The sequence below is a fragment of the Sorex araneus genome, chromosome 3 (genome assembly GCF_027595985.1).
Source record: "Sorex araneus isolate mSorAra2 chromosome 3, mSorAra2.pri, whole genome shotgun sequence".
NCBI classification, from domain to species: Eukaryota; Metazoa; Chordata; class Mammalia; order Eulipotyphla; family Soricidae; genus Sorex; species Sorex araneus.
Window position 1 is genome coordinate 164,864,985 of NC_073304.1, and position 21,129 is coordinate 164,886,113.

Below are 21,129 nucleotides of genomic sequence, written 5' to 3' on the forward strand. Positions count from 1 at the left end.
CCCTGAAGTTCCCTGAGCACTCGCCAGAGTGACCCAAGCAGTACCACATCATCAGGCCCAAGGTTCAGCAGGTAGGGTGTTTGCCTTGCACGCGGCCAACCCAGGTTCAATTCCCAGCATCCCATATGGTTCCCTGAGCAATGCCAGGAGTAATTCCTGAGTACAAAGCCAGGAGTAACCCCTGAATATTGTCAGGTGTAACCCAAAAAGAAAAAAGAAACAAAAAATACATCATCAGTCCCAAGCACTAAACTATCAGATCCACATGACCTAAAAAATTAAATCTTAAACAATTCTTTTACAATCACATCAAAAACATCAAATAATAATGTTTAAAATCTTATAGGAGGACTCGTATCTTGAAAAAATTTTACAAAAAGCTAAGTAAAACAACATAAATCTAAATATATGAAAAGTTATACAGCATATTCATGGGTTAAAAGATGTGTTACCTTAGAATATCAGTTATCTATAAATTGATCCACAAATTTTAAGCAATGTCAATCACAACTTTACACTGATTCTTACAGGGATTGAAAAATTTATTTTAAGATTTATGTGAAAGTGAAAAGGACCTAAAACATTGATAGAAGTCTTGGAAAGGAGGCAGAACAAAGTTGGAGGACTTACTTATTCAACTTCTAGATTTAATATAATGCTATGGCAATTAAATGATATAGTAGCTTTACAACTGTAAAATGACTTAATAGTATTTTAAACTAATCACTGCATCACTGTCATCCCGTTGCTCATTGATTTGCTCGAGCGGGCACCAGTAATGTCTCCATTGTAAGACTTGTGGTTACTATTTTTAGCATATCGAATATGCCACGGGTAGCTTGCCAGGCTCTGCCAAACGGGTGAGATACTCTCGGTAGCTTGCCAGGCTCTCCCAGAGGGGTGGAGGAATCAAACCCCGGTCGGCTGTGTGTAAGGCAAACGCCCTACCCACTGTGCTATAGCTCCAGCCCATTTTAAACTAATATCTTAGTAAAATATAATTAATAAAAATAAAGCTGGGACTGGAGCAATAGCACAGCGAGTAGGGCATTTGCCTTGCAAGTGGCCGACCCGGGTTCGATTCCCAGCATCCCATATAGTCCCCTGAGCACCGCCACGGGTAATTCCTGAGTGCAGAGCCAGGTGTGACTTCTATGCATCGCCAGGTGTGACCCAAAAAGAAAAAAAATTGAAAAAAAAATAAAGCTATGGAAATTCTGGAAATAAGGTATTTGTACGAAAAAAACAGATTAGCAGATAATTAAAATGTACAAAAATAGAATCATATTTACACGGTGACTTAATTGAAACAAAAATTAAAATATCAGAAAAATCTTAATGGAGTAAAGAAATACTGCTGAAAAGCTAAATGCCCACATAGAGAGGGAAAAACAAAGTTTGATGCCTATCCCATACTACACACACAAAAAGTGAATCATAGATTTCAATAAAAAACTACCAAGCATCTAGAAGAAGATAAGGTATCTTTACAACTTGAGGATAGGCAAAGGTTTCTTTAATAGGATATAGAAATAAATACCACAAAAGAATATAGTGATAAATTATAATCCTTCAAATTAAAAAAAAACTTATCTGAAATAAATAGGCATGCTGAAACTTGGGAGAAATACAAAACATATCGGACAAGGAAATTGTATTGAGAAAGTATAAAGAACTCGGTGGGGGAGCGGGGGAAGAAAGAAAGAAAAAGAAAAATTACCCTATTAAAGAGGACAACAGTTTTGAACAGACATTTAATAAAGATAAATGAACAATAACAACACATAATGAACATAGAACAAATTGTTCAACATTACTAGTCACCAAAGAAATGCAAATAAAAAACCGAAGAAAGATAAACTAAAGGTTGGCAAGGATATGGAATAACAGGAATTCTCCTAATTTGTTGGTGGAAGTATAAAATGACTCAGGCACTTTAGAAGAAAAATCTGGCAGTTTTCTTATTAACTAGCATATTTCTACTGTATGATTCAATAATTTTATTGCTAGGTATATATTTAGCCAAGAGAACAAAGATATTGGAAGGAGAGATAGCGAGTGAGAGAGAAAGCACTAACTTATATAAGAATGTTTTTATCAATAATCTCCATTATAGCCCAAACTGGAACCAGCCCATGTGTCAATAAATAGGATAAATTGTCGTATGTTCATGCGCTGAACTATTACTAAGCAACAATAAAATAACAAATTTCCTACATATACAATATGGAGAAATATTTTAGAAAACATTCCAAGTGAGTTACACAAGAATGCATACTATTCTGTTCATACTAATTAAAAAATAGACATTATTATGATGAAAAAATTGTTGGTTTCTTTTTTTTCACTCAGAGGGTGAAAGTAGAAATTGACTGAGAAGGGGAAGGATAGGGGGCTCAGAGTAATGTTTTGTGTCTTGATAGATACTTGAGTTACACAGATAAGTGTTTTCACTGATTGTTACTGGTTTCACTATACATAAATTTGACTTTACAAAAACAAAACAAAACAACAAAACACAGGGACCATATTCTAATCTCAATTTAATAGCTGTATTTTAAATTATTTAGAGGTAAGTATACTGATGGCTGAAATGCATCAAAATGTAAGACAGACCAAGATTGAAACTAAAGTGGGGAAAAATGAATGAGATTTGTGACAAACCAGAGATAAATGTTGATTGTAGAATTGAGGTCACAATGTAGGAATTTAGTATACAAATCCTTAAATTTTTCTGTATATGTGGAAAATTTCATAACAAAATTGATGAGGAGGAAATGTAAAACTGATGTGAAATACCAAAATGCTCCCTGGTAGATCAATTTGTAATACTGAAAAATTTAGCACCTGGTAGTTGTGACTATTTAGTTAAATGCCAGCCCACCAGTATGCTTGGTCAGACATGGGTTATCTAACACAGGCTTCAGACAAACCCAGGTCATCGCACTAAACTATTCTAGAAGTAATACAGGGCTTTCAGTAAGTCTGAGTATACATACTATTTTATAATAGCTGTCTTCTAATAACATACAGTACACGATACCTATGTCATTTAAGGATATAAAAGATAATTTCAGAATCTCAGTAAGTAAAGTAGTTTCACACCTAACACAGGTGAAAAATCACTGCTCTCAGCAGGAGTGTAAATGATTTTGCAGTCAAGAGATGCTATTATATTAAGCAGGAGAAAATGAATTTTCCTTTAAATTTTGTACAGAAAGTATTTCTATCATACTTGTAAATTATGTTTAAATTGCAAGTTTGAGATGCAAAAAGACCTTCTTTTTGAGAACTATTAACATACAGAAAGTTTGTGAGCCGTTCTGCCGCCGCACGAGCTCGACCCCGGAGGCAACAGAACTACTTTGGACACGAGCAGCGCCCCAAAAATGCCTCCAAACTGTGTGATCGGAGCTACTGGCCCATGCGCCTCCAACGGGGTACGGTCTTTTCTCTCTCAACTCTTTCTTTTTGAACGCAGCGAGGCAACTGCCAGTTTTTAGAGTATGCAGGGGCCTGCGGGAAGCCCGGGAAAGCCGAGGGGGTGGGATTTCCGGATCCGCCTTGTGCCGATATTTAAGCACAGAGCCATGTGGGTACGTTCCTTTCTGCCGCCGCACGAGCTTGACCCCGGAGGTAACTGAACTGCTTTGGACACGAGCAGCACCCCAAAAATGCCTCCAAACTGTGTGATTGGAGCTACTGGCCCATGCGCCGCCAGCTGGGCACGGTTCTTCTCTCCAGGCTTCTCCATCATGTGAGCACCACAAAAGGGAAGTAAAAGATTGCAATGATACAATTACCAAAAGAATTTTCCCTGGACTTCATATAGAAATCCAAAACCGCGCGGCTGCTTTCGCAGCCGAGCGACCTAATATCTCTTGATTGTCAGCAACGTGAAAAGGTTCCTTCCTTTTTAGCAGGTCTTACTGTGGGGGAAACTCCAAACAATAGTACTGAGCTTTTTGTTGAAATATTGAAGGTAATCAAAGTAGCAGCTATTTCTTTAGACTGTGAACTAAGCCAAAGCTCCACGCCAGCCAAGGTGAGGAAATATCCTTCTTTCTCGGTTCTTTTCCCTTTTCTGGGAGAAACGTGGTGTGGTGTCCACCATATTATGAAGTATATTAAGTAGGCATGAACTTAGAGGCACGGGAATGGGAGGGGGGAAAAAAAAACTATGTATTTGGAACAGCGGGACGCTTGGGAAGTCTCAAGCCGATACCAGCGCATGCCCCGCCGAGACTCGACCCGGGTCTACTGATCAACCAGAATCTGGAGCCTAACTAGACTACTTCCGGTTCCAGAAACTACTTGCAACCATGTCTCTAGACTGAACTAAGCCATAGCCCCACGCCAGCCGAGAACTGGAAATATCCTTTTTTCTCGTCCGGCGGCTTGGTGTCAGCCATAATATGAGGACTATTCATTAAACAGGCATGAACTTGGTGGTGCGGGAAGGAGGGGGGAAAAATTCTATGTACTTGAAACAACGGGACTTCATATCTCTCCAGTCTCAGCAATGGAAAACTAATTATCAAATGCTGCATTGGCAGTAGGGCTGTCTTTCTTGGGGGAAAACTCCAACAATACTGAATGTTGTGTTGAAATATGGAATATAATCAAGGTAAAGTGAAAATGAAGTGAAATTTATCAACTAAGCAGGCAGGGATGGGGGGCGGGGAGCGGGGGGTGGGAGGTATACTGGGGTCTTTGGTGGTGGAATATGAGTACGGGTGAAGGGATGGGTGTTTGAGTATTGTATAACTGAGACATAAACCTGAGAACTTTGTAACTTTCCACATGGTGATTCAATAAAAAATTTTTAAAAAAAGAAAGTTTGTGATAAACCGAACAATATTCTAACGTGATATCATATTTACTATCCCTTTCAAATCTATCTTTATCCACTCTAAGCTGTTCTTTCCAGTTTGCTCTACTGACTCAGAGGAGGTTATCAAGGCTCTTACTAAGGGGAAAAGCCTGTTATTCTATTTCAAAAGTACATCTCATCAAACCTTGGATATGAACTATGGCAGAAGATGCATATCGGTCTGAACTCCTCCTGTAAACTGGGGGGCTGACTCTCTGTGGTCACCTGGCAGGTCTCAAAAGCCCTTTCAGATTCAAAAGTACCTCTGCCTGCCTCCTGTCAGCAAGCAGACCCAAGTCAGTTTTACTGATCAGAGGGTGACCCAGGCCCAATGCTGCAACTTTGAAAAAGAACTTTATCCTGACTTGCTTGCCTAGGTAGAAAGAAAGCACCTTTAGAAATCTACGTCAACTGTGGTATGTAGGTCTTTTTAGTTCATCTTTCCCTACAAAGCCTAGAATTTTTTACTTACTGGTGCAGAAAGGATTATGTGAGACAATACACAGATTTATGTCTGGAGAGATAGCACAGCGGGTAGGGCATTTGCCTTGCACGCAGCCAACCTGGGTTCGATTCCTCCGTCCCTCTCGGAGAGCCCAGCAAGCTACCAAGAGTATCTTGTCCACATGGCAGAGCCTGACAAGCTACACATGGCGTATTCGATATGCTAAAAACAGTAACAACAAGCCTCACAATGGAGATGTTACTGGTGCCCACTTGAGCCAATCGATGAGCAAAGGGATGACAATGACAGTGACAATACACAGATTTAAATGAGAACATTAATATGTAAATTAAAATTACTTGGGAAAAAAATCCCTTTCCGATTAAAGCAAAACACTTCAAATTTTTCATGGAGGGAATGGATATACGAATAGAGATTCTCAGCACGGATAGCACCTTGAAATCAGCTAGAGAGCTTAAAAACTGACATGATTGGGCTTTAATTGGTCCAAGTCAATTTTTCTCAACTTGTTTTTCTCTACCACTTCTCTGTGTTCAAACTATTTTTCTTCCTTCTGTGGCCCCATAGGTCTCTTGTCGTAGCCCCATATTTATGTAATTTTCACCTGTGGTCTCCTGGAATATTCTGGAGGCCCACAAGAGGCTATATGACCCCTGGTTGAATAACACTTTTCTCAGTCTCAGTATGGACATAGGGATTTAAAAAATTCCCAAGTTCAGACATCCACTTATGGCTGAGATGTCCAGGGCACCCCAGAGGAAAGCAGATCAGCCCAGTGTCCACCCAAAGCCCTAGCAGCTGCTTGTTTCCACTGTCCACAATTACTGCCATGCTTCTGGTTATACTTCACCATCCTGGGACAGAGTTCACCAAAAAAAACAAAATAATAACTTGTCAAAAACTTAGGTACGTAGACCTTTGTAACTGAAATCACCAGACCTTCTGGAAGTTGGCATGGGCTACCTCTCCCCAACTCCCTGTACTTCCAGAAGCCCTGGCAGTCACACTCATGTACCACCTCCAGGGGCCATGTATGCTCATCTTCTGGCCATGTTCCAGAGACTCATAAATAAATCTTGAAAACGATCAACCATCCATTTGTGACTGAGATGACCAGGGCACCCTGGTGTGCAGTGGGTCAGACTAGTGCCCACTCAAACAGAGCCCCGGAAACCACTTGCTTCCACCCTCCAAAAATGCCATCATGCCTCTGGAGAGACTCCATCATCTCAGAACCTACCAAAACTTTGAAATCAAGAAATTAACCTACCAAAACTTTAGGCTATTGGCTCAAGCTATGAAATCTCTGGACAAGAATTGAGTGCTGGAAGTAGGTAAAGGGAAAAACGTGATAACCTTTCAGTAGTGTGTTGCAAACTATAATGCCCAAAAGGAGAGAGAGAGAGAGAAAGAGAGAGAGAGAGAGAGAGAGAGAGAGAGAGAGAGAGAGAGAGAGAGAAGCAAAGTCCCTGCCATAGAGGCAGGCTGGTGGCAGGGGGCAGGTAGTGGGAGGGAAACTGGGAATAGTGGTGGTGGGAAATGTACACTGGTGAAGGCATGGGTGTCAGAATGCATGGCTGAAACACAATAATGAAAAACGTATTTGTCATGGTGATTCAATTTAAAAAATTAATTAAAACAAAAATTTAAATTTCCCAGTGATTTGAATGTGCAAGCAAGGCTGAGAAAAGTTACATTTTCCCACCAAAATGATTTGATAAGTAGCCTTGACTTTACAAAAAAGCATGCTTCCTCTTAAAGTTTTTTTTAGTTCCCACATTAAATGTAAGTATATTTTAACTTCTTTTTTCTTATAACACTGTAATTTTATTCTGCACCCAGTACAGACTGTCTGATATGTCTAAGATACAGGCATCCCACTTTAGAGCTTGTATTAGAGATTCTGACATGCTGGAGTTCACTAAAGCTCCTCTGAGGACTACATGAGGGAAGCTAGCTGTCACATGAAGAAGGCTGCCATGGTGTTCTAAGTTGTTTTCAGGTCTAGGAACATCAGAGGTACTACCAGGAAGGGTCCAGGTCTTTCTTCTTTGAGACAGAATGCTAACAGTCTTACATTCATTACATGCTCTCTTAAAACTAAAATCAAGTTTCACAAAAGGCTTACCCAACCTCATCCAAAAGCAATTCCTGGATTTATTTATGACAATGCCAACTCACCTGGCCCATAAATTTCTCACAACTGGGGAGCACTTCTGGGAACACTACTGTTCCTGGAGCACTACTCCCAGGACTGCTGAGCAGGCCACTTCTATAATATGCAAAAACACATCTGAGGGTTCAGGATTAGTCTAGTATCTAGCATGTATGAGGTCCTGAGTTTAATCCCTGTCACCACGTGGTCTCCTAGCACCATCAGTTGTAGCAGTGGTGGCCCACCCTCTGGCCTGAGCACTAAACTTGTCAGGCTTACACCACCAGGCCAAGTATTACCATGAGTAGCCTTCTTATACCACTGGGAATGGCCCTTATAAAACTAAAACCCACTAATATGAAAAATTACAAATAAATGCACAGTTATAAAAGCATTATTTACAATATCCAAGAACTAAAAACAATCTAATTGCCCATCCTCAAATGATTAGATAAAGAAGAATATACATGTATATATATATATATATATGTAACACACACATATGATTTTCTATCCTCAAACTAGCATTTAGTGAGAATTCCAGTAAGTAAGAATCCCTGTTTACAAGCTCTAATAACAATTATTAGCTATTTTCAAACAATGAAATCCATGAATAGGCATAGAGAGTATTATGCTTGTTAAAATAAGAGACACAGTGAAACACCATGATTTCACTCATAAGTGGCATGTAGAGAACAAATGGTTAAACTAATTTATTTATTTTATTGTTTTAACTGTAAAATGAGGAACTTTCTTTTTTTTTAATGAATTACAAACAAAATTACAAATTATGTTAAGAGCAAAAACACTCAAGGACAAGAGGTGGTAGAGACAAAAAAAATCATAAAAATGGAAAAAAATACTCTTTCTTTTTAAACATTTGCATTACAAAACCCCATGGTGTGCATGGCAACAAATCCACCCACTCCCATTAAAAAAACTACTATAACCTGAAATATAAATATAATTGCTCATCCTTCTTTTAAAGAAATATTTTTCCCTATGCTCCCTCCCATCCGCCCCGCAACTGAGCCACAGCCTTTTTTTAAGGTGTAAGCATTCTCAAACCCATGTCTAAACCCTAACTTCCACTCCTGGGGCTGCTTTCGGGGGAAGATGGTAACACGGGATCCCTGGATCCCTAGCACCTGAAGGATAAAAATTTTGAAAGACAAAAAAAAAAAAATTAAACTTTCACTTGCCTTGTAAGGACTCAGTGATGTCTAATTCCTATCCCAGTGCTTCCGAGACACCCCATGGCCTTAAGAGGAACAGTGAAAGGAGCTTAGCAGGCAAGAAAGCAAAGACCAGAAAACACATTTCTATTACACATTTGGGGCCATCTGGTAGTGCTGAGGGCTATCCCTGACTGACAGGAGACCACCAAGACTGAGTTGAGGAAGGTCTTAGGTAAGATGAAATACTAAGGCTAAGGTATAAATTGGTTGGGTCTTTTTTTAAAGTCCTAATCCCTTCAAACAAGCCCCTACATGTGCTTTTGTTTTCTTGGTTTTCAGAAGTTCCAACTTAAACTAATTTAAACAAAAGTTAACTTTTATATTTTGAAACCAATCCGCAGTTATCAGAAGGGAACTGAGAAGAGGGAATGGGTAAAATGGGTAAGAGGTGTAAATTTTAAGGTGAAGGATAGAATTGAACTTCTGGTATTTGATGAACAATATGGTATTTAAACACGTTGATTTTTAAGAGAGTCTCTTTACCGAGCACCTGGCTGTCTTCCCCAGGGCCCCTCGGAGGGGGTGAGCTCCAGTTTCCCTCCTTGCCCCGAGCAGAGCTCCCTCAGCTGAAGACTTTTGGAGCCTAGCCACAGCTATGCTCAAGGCCCTTCTCCACACATTCAGACAAGCCTCACGCATGAAGGTACCGGCAGAGGAACCCAGGTGTGTGGGACCTGGGGCTGAGACTTCCAAGCCTGCTTGGATAGGCACTGGGCCTCTTCTGCCCAGATTTTCCACTTTCCAGTAGCTAGACAGTCACGCCCAGGGACTGCCCCCGGCACCCTGTAATCCCACCAATGGCCAACATCCAGAGACTTAAAACCAAGCTCCCGGAAGTGCACGGCTGTTTTGAGGCCGAGTGACATCCTATAGCCTAATTCTCCCTCTGGGAGAACCTGACAAGCTATCAAGAGTTTTCTGCCCACATGGGAGAGCTTTGCAAACTCTCCATGGTGTATTCATATGCCCAAACCAGTAACAATGCTGGGTCTCATTCCCCTGAACTTGAAAGAGCCTCCAATGTGGCATTGTTGGGAAGGACAAGTAAATAGAGGCTTCTAAAATCTCAGGGCTAGATTTTAGGCTAATGAAGACATTCCTGAGACCGCTCGAGAAATTCAACGATCAAAGGGATAATGATGATGATGATGATGATGATTTTTAATAATGTGCAACTGAAATTTACATGTTATATTTAATGCTACCTTTTTAGAGTAGGCATTTAAAATATAAATATGCTCATACTTAATTTGCTGATCCTTTTTGTTGATATGTTGCCTTTCCAAACATGACACCTGGAGATATTTTATAAATAAATAACACAGTTGCACCTAATCTGACCCATAAAGATAATAATGACATTTTAGTGATACGTTTAGAAACACACAATAAGAACATTTAGAAAGTGAAAGTTTAGCATATATTTAGGAATATTTCTATCTTTATGTGATATTGTTGCTAATAACAAAATAGACATGTGGCTCCCATAAAAATCCGTATATTTATATTCTTTTTAGAAAACTATTATCAGTCATTTTTAGCTTGTTTAAAAATTTTTCAAGAGTTTGAGTGATATTAACATGATGCGTTAAACAAATAAATAGCACTTTAATGAGTTGCAAGTCTAGTTTGCAGCTAAGATGGAAGTGCATCCATTTTGGTAATTTTTTTTAGCACCATTAGTGATTTTTTAAAAAATTTGGACCAAACATCCTTGTACAAGATCTATTTTGGCTATGTTATCTATTCAAACAATATCATGAAATCAATTTAATTTAGACTCCAGCTTTCAAATTAGAACATCGCAAAGATCTTTAAAAACAATTAGACATATGCAATAACGTTTCTCCTTCTAAAGACATTTATAGTTAGTGAGGTCAAAGGATTTTGTATCTCTAGTAAATAATTAGTTAAAATATCACCTATTTTTGCTTGATTTTTAAAAATTTCTGTTGTGACTAACTTACAAATGAGTTTAAGTTCATAAAGAGATCAAGGATATAACTAAATATACTTATTTAAACATACAAACGTAAGAAAAACTCATTCTGAAGAGATTTAAAAGCTAAAAACTTATTTCAAAGTAGAAATATATAATAATTCATGTCTGTCTGTCCCAGATTTAGTACCAAATAGATTCTTTTTCATTCTATGAATTTCTAAGAACTATCAAGGTAGTTGGGTATTACAGGCTTTTTTTCTTAAGTCTGAATAATATTTTACTGTATGTATATACATTTTCCTTAGCAAACTAGAACATTATACTAAGTACAATAAGCCAGTTGCAGAAGAACAAGCATTCCATAATTTCAATTATAAGAACTACCTAAAATGTCAAACTTGTGTAAGCAGGGGTGGGTGAGAGAAAGGAGAAATATTAATCATAGGTACAACATTTCACTTACATAAGTTAATATTTTCTAGAGATGTGATGGACAGCACTGTCCCTCTAAACTACTTGTATTTGAGGTAAAAATCTAATGTTAAGGGCCCTTACTGTCACTGTCACTGTCATCCCGTTGCTCATCGATTTGCTCGAGCGGGCACCAGTAATGTCTCCATTGTGAGACTTGTTGTTACTGTTTTTGGCATATCAAATACATCACAGGTAGCTTGCCAGGCTCTGCCATGCAGGTGGGATACTCTCAGTAGGTTGCTGGGCTCTCCAAGAGGGGACTGAACTGAGGCCAGTTGCATGCAAGGCAAACGCTCTACCAGCTGTGCTGCCACTCTGGCCCCCATTATGTCTTTTTTGTTGCGTGTGGGTTTTTTTACCACACCTGGCAGTACTCAGGGATCACTTCTGGTGGTCTTCAGGGGACTCTGTGGTGGTGGGGACCAAATCCATGTGGGCTGTGTTCTAGGCAAGTGCTCTACCCGCTTATATCATTCAGGTCCCTCAGTCACTTTTTTTTTTTTTGGCTTTTTGTGTCATACCAGCGATGCTCTGGGGTTACTCCTGGTTCTGTACTCAGGAGTTACTCCTGACAGTACTCAAGGGACCGTCTGGAATGCCAGGTATTGAACATGGGTCGGCAGTGCACAAGGGCCCTGACTAAAAATTAAATTATTTTTACCAGATTATGAAAATTTCTACAAGAATTCAGCAAAAATCATATGAGAAGTATTATCTAAGTTCACTAAACTAGATGCCATTCTTATCACTTGCAACCATCTCTCTCAGTATTTCCTAAATGGAATGTAACAGAATCTCCCAAATGAATTAAATTCAAAGAGAATTTGTTAGCTACCTCATAGTTGACCCACAAAAGAACTAGGCTCATACAAAACAATTATCTATGATTTATGATTTCAATAAATTCACGTTAAGCTTCTACTGAGAGATATGCACAAAACTAATATTTGGGGAACTTGAGTCACTTGGTTTGTTCATTTCCAGCTTCTTCCTCTTACCTTATACTATCTTCTCCATTCTGCATATTTCATTCTGAACATGGACGCTGTCATGGATCGATGTCTTGTATGCCAGCACCAAGTTACACAGAGCAGGTCACCCTCTCAATAGAACAAGTTCAGACTTCAGTAACAAAAGAGTGTAGTTAACACAAAACAGTTTAAAAAAATATCTTCTCCTTCAGCTGAACTTTAATAAAGTTTGAGGGAAATTTTCTCAAGTTCCTTTTTAGCCATGTCTTTTACTAGAAAGAGAATAAAGGGGGAAAAAAGACATTGATGGTAGTAATTAAAGTAAGCTCACCCCCAGGAGCCTGGAAACAAGACATGTGACAGAATAAGGTCGACCATCAAACATGTTTTGTTTTCTACAGAGATTAAAAATTGAAGTTACCAGTGAACTCAAGGACCCTTAGTAACTCAGAAAATCACCTCCAAGGAGTTAGTCTTTCCAAGCACTGGAGTTAGAAGGGACTGGCTGACATCTTTAAGTTTTCATTCCACTGTGATCTCTGACATGGTGAGCTGGATTCCATTGGGCAGAGGACTCTGCATCAGCTCACAAGTCCCTGTGTCTTTTTGAGGACCTTGAAGAGCTTGCAATGGACATGAGCAGTGCTTGAACTCATCCCTGAACACGCAGCATCGTAAGAAATTACTCATGTAACAAGTAAACAGGAAAAGCAAGGGGTTAAAAAGGCTTCCTTTATGGGGCTATAGTCATAGCACAGCAGATAGGGCGTTTGCCATGCATGCGGCAGACCCAGGTTTGATTCCCAGCATTCCGTATGGTTCCCCGTCAGAAGTAATTTCTGAATGCAAAGTAATTCCTAAGTAACCCTTGCGCATCATCAGGTGTGACCCAAAAAGCAAAAAAAGAAAAACAGAAAAAAAAATGGGCTGCTTTTACCCCTCAGCTATTTTCCTAGTTATAAGACTAGTAGCTTCACATATTCTGCTGGAGAGACCCAGACTCCATCCACATAGAGGGTTGTTTAGACCATCTTGAGCAGCAGAACAAGTCCTTATATTCAATCCGTGGAAGCTCCTTCCTGGCATCGGGCTATGAGCAAAAAGGGAACAACTTTTATAAGAAATTAAATAGTTCTACACAGAAAGGTCTCAGTACATCTTTATTGAAAATGTTTTTATCTTAACAGAAAAAACAACAAGAAGAAGAAACCAGTGGGCTACTGCAATCAAGACATTGTACCTCAAGAAGGGAAAACAGACACCCTTTCAATCTCAGCAAACACACAATGTTCTTTATTTGTTTGTTAGTTGCTAGTTTGGGCCAACTGAAAGTCCCTTGTGGAGATTGGCCCTGCATCCTCTCAAATCCTCAGACAGTAAGCTGGAAAGTCACATAGTGTTTTCTGAAATAGGAACCCAGGCCTTCTCCTCATTCAGGCCTGAGAACCCCAGCCTCTCACCTATTCTCCATCACTAGCAACAAAGATGGAAGTGTGTTAGCAAAAATCCTTTCCTAAAAGCTTTGAAGTCCAGAGCTTGAGTCCAAATTAAAAGAATTCAGGATATTTATACTGAGAATTTAGGCAGACACTGAGAAACCTGAGTCAAAATAAATCCAAAGCAGAAAAAACAAATTATTCCCCAAATAAAGCTTTCTTCAGAGTTTTCATTTAAAATGGCAAAACCCCCACAAAAATCAAAGAAACTATCATGTACAAGAAAATTACATTTACTGTTACATGGAGTCCATCAACTAATGCATCTGCTGAAGCGTGACATTGATGACAGTAACAGACAAACAGGGCAGCTCCCAAAACACACAATCCCTCTCAGGAGATAAGCACCCCATTGAGGGTGGGGTGGGGTTAGGGACAACTCTGCTCACAGCCTACAGCCAGCCCTGCAAAGCAGATGTTTCTCTTGCAAAAAAAAAAGAAGAAGAAAGGAAGGAAGGAAGAAAGAAAGAGAGAGAGAGAGAAAGAAAGGAAGGAAGGAAGGAAGGAAGGAAGGAAGGAAGGAAGGAAGGAAGGAAGGAAGGAAGGAAGGAAGGAAGGAAGGAAGGAAGGAAGGAAAGAAGGAAGGAAGGGAGGGAGGGAGGGAGGGAGGGAGGGAGGGAGGGAGGAAGGAAGGAAGGAAGGAAGGAAGGAAGGAAGGAAGGAAGGAAGGAAGGAAGGAAGGAAGGAAGGAAGAAAGGAAGGAAGGAAGAAAAAGGAAAAGAAAATGGAAATGAAGCATAATAAGCCTCAAGCTGAGACTCCAGGAATTAAGTTCCCTAGTGCCCAGCCCAGTGTGGGGAGCAGGACTTGTCACATTATGGTGATGCCTGGAGGTGCTTAGGACAGACAAGCAGTCCTGGTGGCAGCAGCAAGCTGGTCACTAGGGGGCTTCTGAGGGTCTCAGCTGACACCAAGACCCCAGAGAGGGTGAGCCAGGAAGAAGCATCTAGACACATCCCCAGACCTTTCACAGGCACTGTCTGTCCTTGAAAGGTCCTACAAGACAGTGTCAAACCAGCACTGGAAGCAGTGGCTTTCTTCGTGATTCTCCTTAAACACCAAGAAGCTGGAGGCAACCACTCCTCCGGGCTCCCACCAACTGCACACACAAGCTCGAACCCCTCTCGCCTTTAGCGCACTTCCTTAGCCCCTCTTCCCACCTTGCTGAGCCCAGGCCTTGGGGCTGTGCTGCCAGGATGTTAAATCTGCCCAGGGCTGAGAAGCACAAACAAAGGAGCAACTGTAGGAACGCCAGCTCAAGCACTGCCTCAACTCTTGGAGTCCTGGCAGGCCAGTGTTCCTCAGAGCACCCCATACCTCTCAAAACGAGAGGCAGGACATTGGCCCATGACTCATTGGAGGGGCTGCTCTGAGGAAGCAGCAGTTCTGGAGAAAAAGGACCTTCTCTAGGAACAAAATGTGAAAACAGTGAAAGCACCGGAGCCATAGATTTGGCAATCTCTTGGCTTGGAAATAATCTCCAAAATTCCCCTAGTTCCTTCCCCAAAAGAAACAGAAAAGGTAACGATAAATGGAGAAGAAAATAGTGGGCATGAGGAAATAAGGGAAGGAAAAAGGAGAGGAAAGAGGACGAGAGAGAGGGAATAAAAGAATAGGAGGGAAGGAGGGAGACATGAGAAGGGAAGGGGAGGGGAGGGAAGGGGAGGGAGAGGGAGGGAAGGGAAGATAAAGGAAGGGAAGGGAAGAAAAAGGATGGGGAGGGGAGGGGAGGAGAGGGGAGAGAAGGAGGTGAGGAAAGGGAAGGGAAGGAATGGGGGAGGGGAGGGAAGGATGTGAGGGAAGGGAGGGAAGGAGATGAGGGCAGGGAAGGTGAGGGAAGGGAAAGAGGCAAGGAAAGGGAAGGAAAGGGATGTGGAGGGAAGGGGAGGGAAAGATGGGAGGGAAGAGAAGGGAAGGAGGTGAGGGAAGGGAAGGAGGAGAGGGAAGGAAGGGGGAAAGTGAAGGAGGAAAGAAGGAGGTGAGGAAAAGGAGGTGAGGAAAGGGAGAGGAAGGAAGGGGAAGGGAGAGTTGAGAAGGGGAGGGGTGAGGAGGATAGAAGAGGAGGAGGAGGAGGGAGAGAGGAGGAAGATTGTCTTGTCTAGCCTGGAGTAGAAAGTGTCCTCATGCGACCGCTGCTCCAGACAGACAGACAAAACTCTGAAGCTCAGTCCCAGGCTCATTTCAGATCCAGTGCCAGGGGCCCGGCCTCTAAAAACCATCCACGGACAGAGAGTGGCCGAGCGTGTAGGCATCACTATCCTCCTCAGCTAGAAGTAGCTTGTCGATGCTCAGGGAGTTAACAGCTCTCCGAGGATCTTCCATGTCCTGAAGGGCTGGCTCGGGAACTGAGATAGGGAGCTGGACAAACTGGGGCCCAGGCAGGGCTGGAGCCGGAGGCTGGTACTGCAGGGTAGACGCGGGCAGTGTGGACAGGGGCTGAGGCCACGGGAAGTAGGTGAGGGGGGCCTGGTGCTCTGGGTTCTCCAGTGGGGGCCCCATGGTGGGTGTGGCGGTGCTTCTAGCCTATGAAAGATACACAAAGGACAAGTGTTAGCAGCCTAAGGGGCTGAAAAACCCACCCTTGTCTTTATGGGAATCTATTTCCTTGTCCCCCTTCATACAGTTCCCCTATCCCAGGGAACTCTACTTCCGTCCAGTCAAGGTATCCCCACCCATGGGAAAAGTCAAAGTTCATTTGACTTGATCAATCAGCTATATTCTTGTTCATACTTCCCCAAGCCTCTGTTTGCTTATCTGTAAAATGGCTACACACAGGACCGATGCCAGAGGGCTTAGTGAACTTACAATGACTTTCCAGATTTTACTGAGTATAAACTGCAACCTGATTTTAGACTTTTGCTATTTGTTTGGTTTTTTGTTTGTTTTTGTAGCCACATCCAGCAATGCTCAGGGGTTATTCCTGGTTCTACACTCAAGAATTACTCCTGGCATTGCCCAGGAGATCATATGGGATGCCGAGGATCAAACCTGGGTTGGCTGCATGCAAGGCAAGTGCCTTACCTGGTGCACTACCTCTCCAGCTCCTGATTTTAGACATTTTAAAAGAGTTATGGGGTGGGAGGACAGGGAGGAGTATGTGCGTTTGAAAGTTAGTGGAAAATGGAGTAACTCAAACATGAGCAGGAACTGTGTTGCTAAGGAGGCCGCTGTGCATCCCAGGCCCAAAGCCAGTCCAGCTTCCACTCAGCATCTTTGGCTCCTGAGGTCCCCTTGGGTTAACACCATTGCACTGTTTTGCACCATCTGCTATGGTGACCAGCAGAAGGACCCAGGTAGGCCCAGCTGGACTCCCTGAAGGACAGCTCTGCTGGTGCCCATGGCTGTCTATATCTCCATCGTCTGTCTCTGAGCTGGCCTCATAGACATACCAGAGGTCAGCCCCCACTCTCCCAGGTGTTCTACAAACAGTGCTTCTCACCTGGGCAGCAAGCACCCCAGAAGCCTAAGATTAAAAGCCAAGGCCAGTTGTTTCTATGTTCCACCACTGAGGAAGCAGACAGATGAGAAAGTGCTCTGGAGGGAAGGAAGCAAGTGAGACCCAGGCTCCCCTGCTCCCATCTTCTTTCTTGTCAAATATCTGGATGGCTGCCACCGTGTCTCCAGGATAAACCACATGGGGAAGAGTGAATTGGGAAGGCAGACAGATTCCAACATGGAAGGCCTGAGGTAAGGTTAGAGTCACTGGTCTGACCATCCTAGACAGTGTCTGTGTGGGACTGGTTCTGGGACCACAGTTTGAGTAGTAAGGCTTTAGATTCTTTTTCTATAGAATAGCAAATTTGGAAATGTTCTCAAATGCTTTCTAACCTCCCTTATTGGCTGGTGCTGGAGAGATAGCATGGTGGGTAGGGCACTGGCCTTGCTTGCGGCCAACCCAAGTTCAATCTCCAGCACCCCATTGGGTCCCTGCAGCCTGACAGGATAATTCCTGAGTTCAGAGTCAGGAACTAACCCAAAGTATCACCAAGTGTGGCCTAAAAATAAAACAAAAAAAAACCCCTCCCTTATTAATTTTATTTTTTGTATTTCAAAAAGTTCAAATAGAAACCCTATATTTTTAAGCCATACAACAGTGAGGTCAAGTGCGAGGTTTTTTATTTTCCCCTGGGTCAGAATAATGTCTACCTGGAGCCATGGTAGTCCTTATATCCTGCTGGTCAGGGGGTGCCAGTTAGTAGCACATAATAAATGGCTTTGATGAGTTATCTTACATTGTGGCAAAATAAACAAATCATGTCTTAATCAACACAGTTTGTTTGATACACAGAATCTTTCAAAGAAGGAGGTGGGGATACTGCAAGAGTAGACATATGAGGACTTCTTAGGAACCATTATGCTCAGCACCCCCACCCCACCCTAGGCCCCCTTCATATGGAAATGAGTTGCTTGGGAAAGGCACTGAACTAACACATTCCTGTCCCTCTCCCTCTAGGCCTACAAAGTAGGTGCCCAACGGGCAGAAAATGCTTGAAGGCCTGGGTGCTCCAGGGCTGAACTGGGTGCCAGATGGAAATGGACCTGGAATAAGAGCAGGTTCGATAACTCCTCCTCAGAGCATGATCCACCTCCCACTTTCTTCTGGAGTAGAGTTACACACACACACACACACACACACACACACACACACACACACACACAGAGTCATTGGAATTCATGGCTCTGAATGCTGGGGCTTCCATTTGCATGTTGGAAGAGGCACCATTCATGTAACTGTTGGGACGAGGGGCGAGGGATGTAGCTCTTTTGGAAGTGCACGTCTGCCATGCGTGATGCCCTGAGTTTGATCTCTGACACCACAAGTAATTAAGGAAAACTATGTGTCTTTTTTTGGAGTGTGGGGGGGGGGTTGGGAGGAGGGGGATCAGGCCTTTCCTTTACCATCTGATATTTGAAGGAAGCTCTTGGTTGATCTTATCCACTGACTAGAGATAATCATAACTAATTAGCATGCATGGTGTGTTTTGTGTGTCAGGAAACATGCTAAGTTCTCTACGTGGCCATCCATTTGATCCTGGCATCAGCTTTCTCCAGAGTATTCCAAATTCACAGAGGAGATCACTGAAGCTCTGAAAAATTGTCATTATGTAACGCAAGGTCACATAGTAAAAGGCCAGGGCTTCGAATCCAAGCAATTGGATGCTATAGGTGGAAACCCCCCCCCCCCCAAATTACCTCTGGGTTTTACTTTATCAAAAGCACAGCTTTCTAGAAGAAGGTTCTCTGTGGCTCAGTTTAGAAATCTCAAGCAGTGGTGAATCCTACTGCTAAATGACCAGTCACTCCTCAGTCATCTGAGCCCACGCAGAGCTCACCTGGCACTCTCCACCAACATTGAAAACTAGTAACCAAGACTCACTGTTTTGAAACCATAGGAGAAAATTAGTTCAGAGAAGCAGGAGAAATTTCCAACCCTGAACAGTGCAGGGCATGACAACAGAGGCCAGGGGGCGTAAGAGTATGGGCAGAGGGGCTGAAGTGATAGTACAGTGTGCACAGCATTTGCCTTGCATGCGACAGATCTGGGTTCGATCACCAGCATTCCATATGATCTCTCTTGCACCATTGGGAGAAATTCCTGAGTGGAGAGCCAGGAACAACAGCTGAGCATCTCAACAGCTGACCCAAAAAGCCAAAAAAAAAAAAAAAAGAGGAAGAACAGAGTAAGAGCAGATTCCCCAGATTCCCTGTAGGACAGGGTGGATTTGGAGGAACTAGTCATCTTGGACTCAATACTAAAGATCAGGGTTCAGGAAATCAAGCCAAGTTCTAACAAGGTATCATGGCCCAGGTGGGTGCAGCTCAGCCTTAGTGTGACATACCGTGACATTAGTGATGAGCGGCTGGGAGGCGTAGGTCAGCACTGACGAGGGTCCCACCACTGTGTAGCTCGGACACATGGGCTGAACATACATGTCAGTGGAATAGGGGCAGCTGACCGCGTCATGGGACACATACTCGGTGTAAGGTGTCCATGGGGCCAAGGGCTGGAGGGTGGCCGGGGCAGGCTGGGAGAGCCAGCCAGCACACAGGGCTCCTTCCTCTGTCATAGTGGAAGCAGAGACCTCCATGTCAAGGCAGGAAGGACCTGGGGAAAGAAGGAAATGACCAAGCTACATGGGCCACCAGATGGGAGGCCTGGAGAAGGTTGTGACCTTGGGGTTCTTACCCACTGTGGTGTAGGTTGCCAGGGGCTGATGAGGCAGCACGAGCTGGAGGAGAAGAGAAAATCAGAATCAGTATTCAGTCAGTTCCGCCCAGCCCGGGCCAGAGCACTGGGGAGATGTCTCTCAGAACAAAGCACCCCGCCCCAACCATCACCACCTGCACTTGCTTCCATCTACCCCATTTACCACAGAGTCTATGTACTTAGGAGACTGGCCTCTTCCTCTTCCTAGTGAGAAGCCCCCAATACCAGGAATTTGGTAGTTCCTAGGCCCCGGCGACTGCTTTGTTCCATGGACCAGACCCCAGACCCCAGACCCCAGAGCCCACTTCTAGGGACCACTGACTCATCCCCACCCAGGTCTTTTTTCCAGTAGACCCTCCCAGGACATCGTGGCCCCTTCATGCCCCCAAGAATGCCTCCCAGAGCAAGGAAAGACACAACGAACCCCTTCGGACACAGCCCACCACACATCCTGGCCATAGCAAGCCCCTCACCGCAGTAGGTGTGACTGGCGCCCCACTGTTGGCGTGGCCCCGCTTTCTCCTCAGCAGCTCCTTCACTGGCTCCTTCACACGGACTCCTTGGTAGGGCCGGGGTGGGGCCGGGGCCTGTTCTGGAGCCGAGGCTGTAAAAAACAACATCTTTGAGCTCATCTAGCTTCTCAGGCAAGCCCCACATCCAATGTGAAAGCTCTTCTCAAGCATCTGCCTGCTCTCATGTCATACCTGAAAGCAGACGGTCACATGAGACTTCTAGAATATTCTCCCAGTACTGTCACTCCTCCTGCCCTTTACCTTCTTGGACTTCCATCACCCCAGATGAGTGGGTCATTCCTCTTGAGTCCAAGACTGAAAAATCTTCCACAGAGTGCTCTCAATCCAATCTTCCAACCACTTTGCACACAGACCACAGCATGACGCTGTTTCTGCCCAAGATATCTATCTAGACTTCTCCATCTGTTCCTTGCTCAGCTCAGCCCCTCATCTTCACTGGAAGTTGCCCTTCATCAGGACTGCCTCTCCTTCTTCCCCACCTCTTAATTCTTCTGGACCCAAGAGCATGAGATTTGGGCTCACAGAATCTGCTTTCTCCTACAATCCCTCAAACACCTCCAGATCTGGGAAGAATTCACCACAGAGGGCAAGGAGGACAGCAGAAGAGCAGTGACTCAGAGACAGCAGGCACATGCCTCCCACCCTGCCCCAAGCAGGGGATTCCACTGAGCCTGGAATCCCCAACACAGGAGGAGCTTAGTGAAATATCACAGTCAGCACAGATAATATTCTGCCATGGAACAATTAGTTAGCCTTTCAGGTATAAACTTCTT

At 43.2% G+C, this 21,129-nt stretch overlaps 1 protein-coding gene across 1 annotated transcript; it reads right to left on the bottom strand.

Moving 5' to 3' along the window:
- Nucleotides 1-15,686: 15,686 nt before the first annotated feature.
- On the bottom strand, nt 15,687-20,443 carry POU2AF1 (POU class 2 homeobox associating factor 1). The gene is made up of 4 exons (XM_004604680.2): nt 20,297-20,443; nt 19,803-19,845; nt 19,456-19,721; nt 15,687-16,138 (listed from the first exon to the last, which is right to left on the bottom strand). The coding sequence occupies exons 1-4, from the start codon at nt 20,441-20,443 to the stop codon at nt 15,824-15,826; spliced, it is 771 nt and encodes a 256-aa protein (XP_004604737.1). The 3' UTR covers nt 15,687-15,823.
- Between the last annotated feature and the right edge of the window lie 686 nt (nt 20,444-21,129).

Coding starts and splice junctions, on each gene's coding strand:
- POU2AF1 (XM_004604680.2), bottom strand. CDS start 20,443: ATGTTGTTTTTTACAGCCTCGGCTCCAGAACAGGCCCCGGCCCCACCC. Junction 19,722..19,802: donor GGCAACCTACACCACAGTGG/GTAAGAACCCCA, acceptor TTCTTTCCCCAG/GTCCTTCCTGCCTTGACATG. Junction 16,139..19,455: donor CGCTCATCACTAATGTCACG/GTATGTCACACT, acceptor TATCTTTCATAG/GCTAGAAGCACCGCCACACC.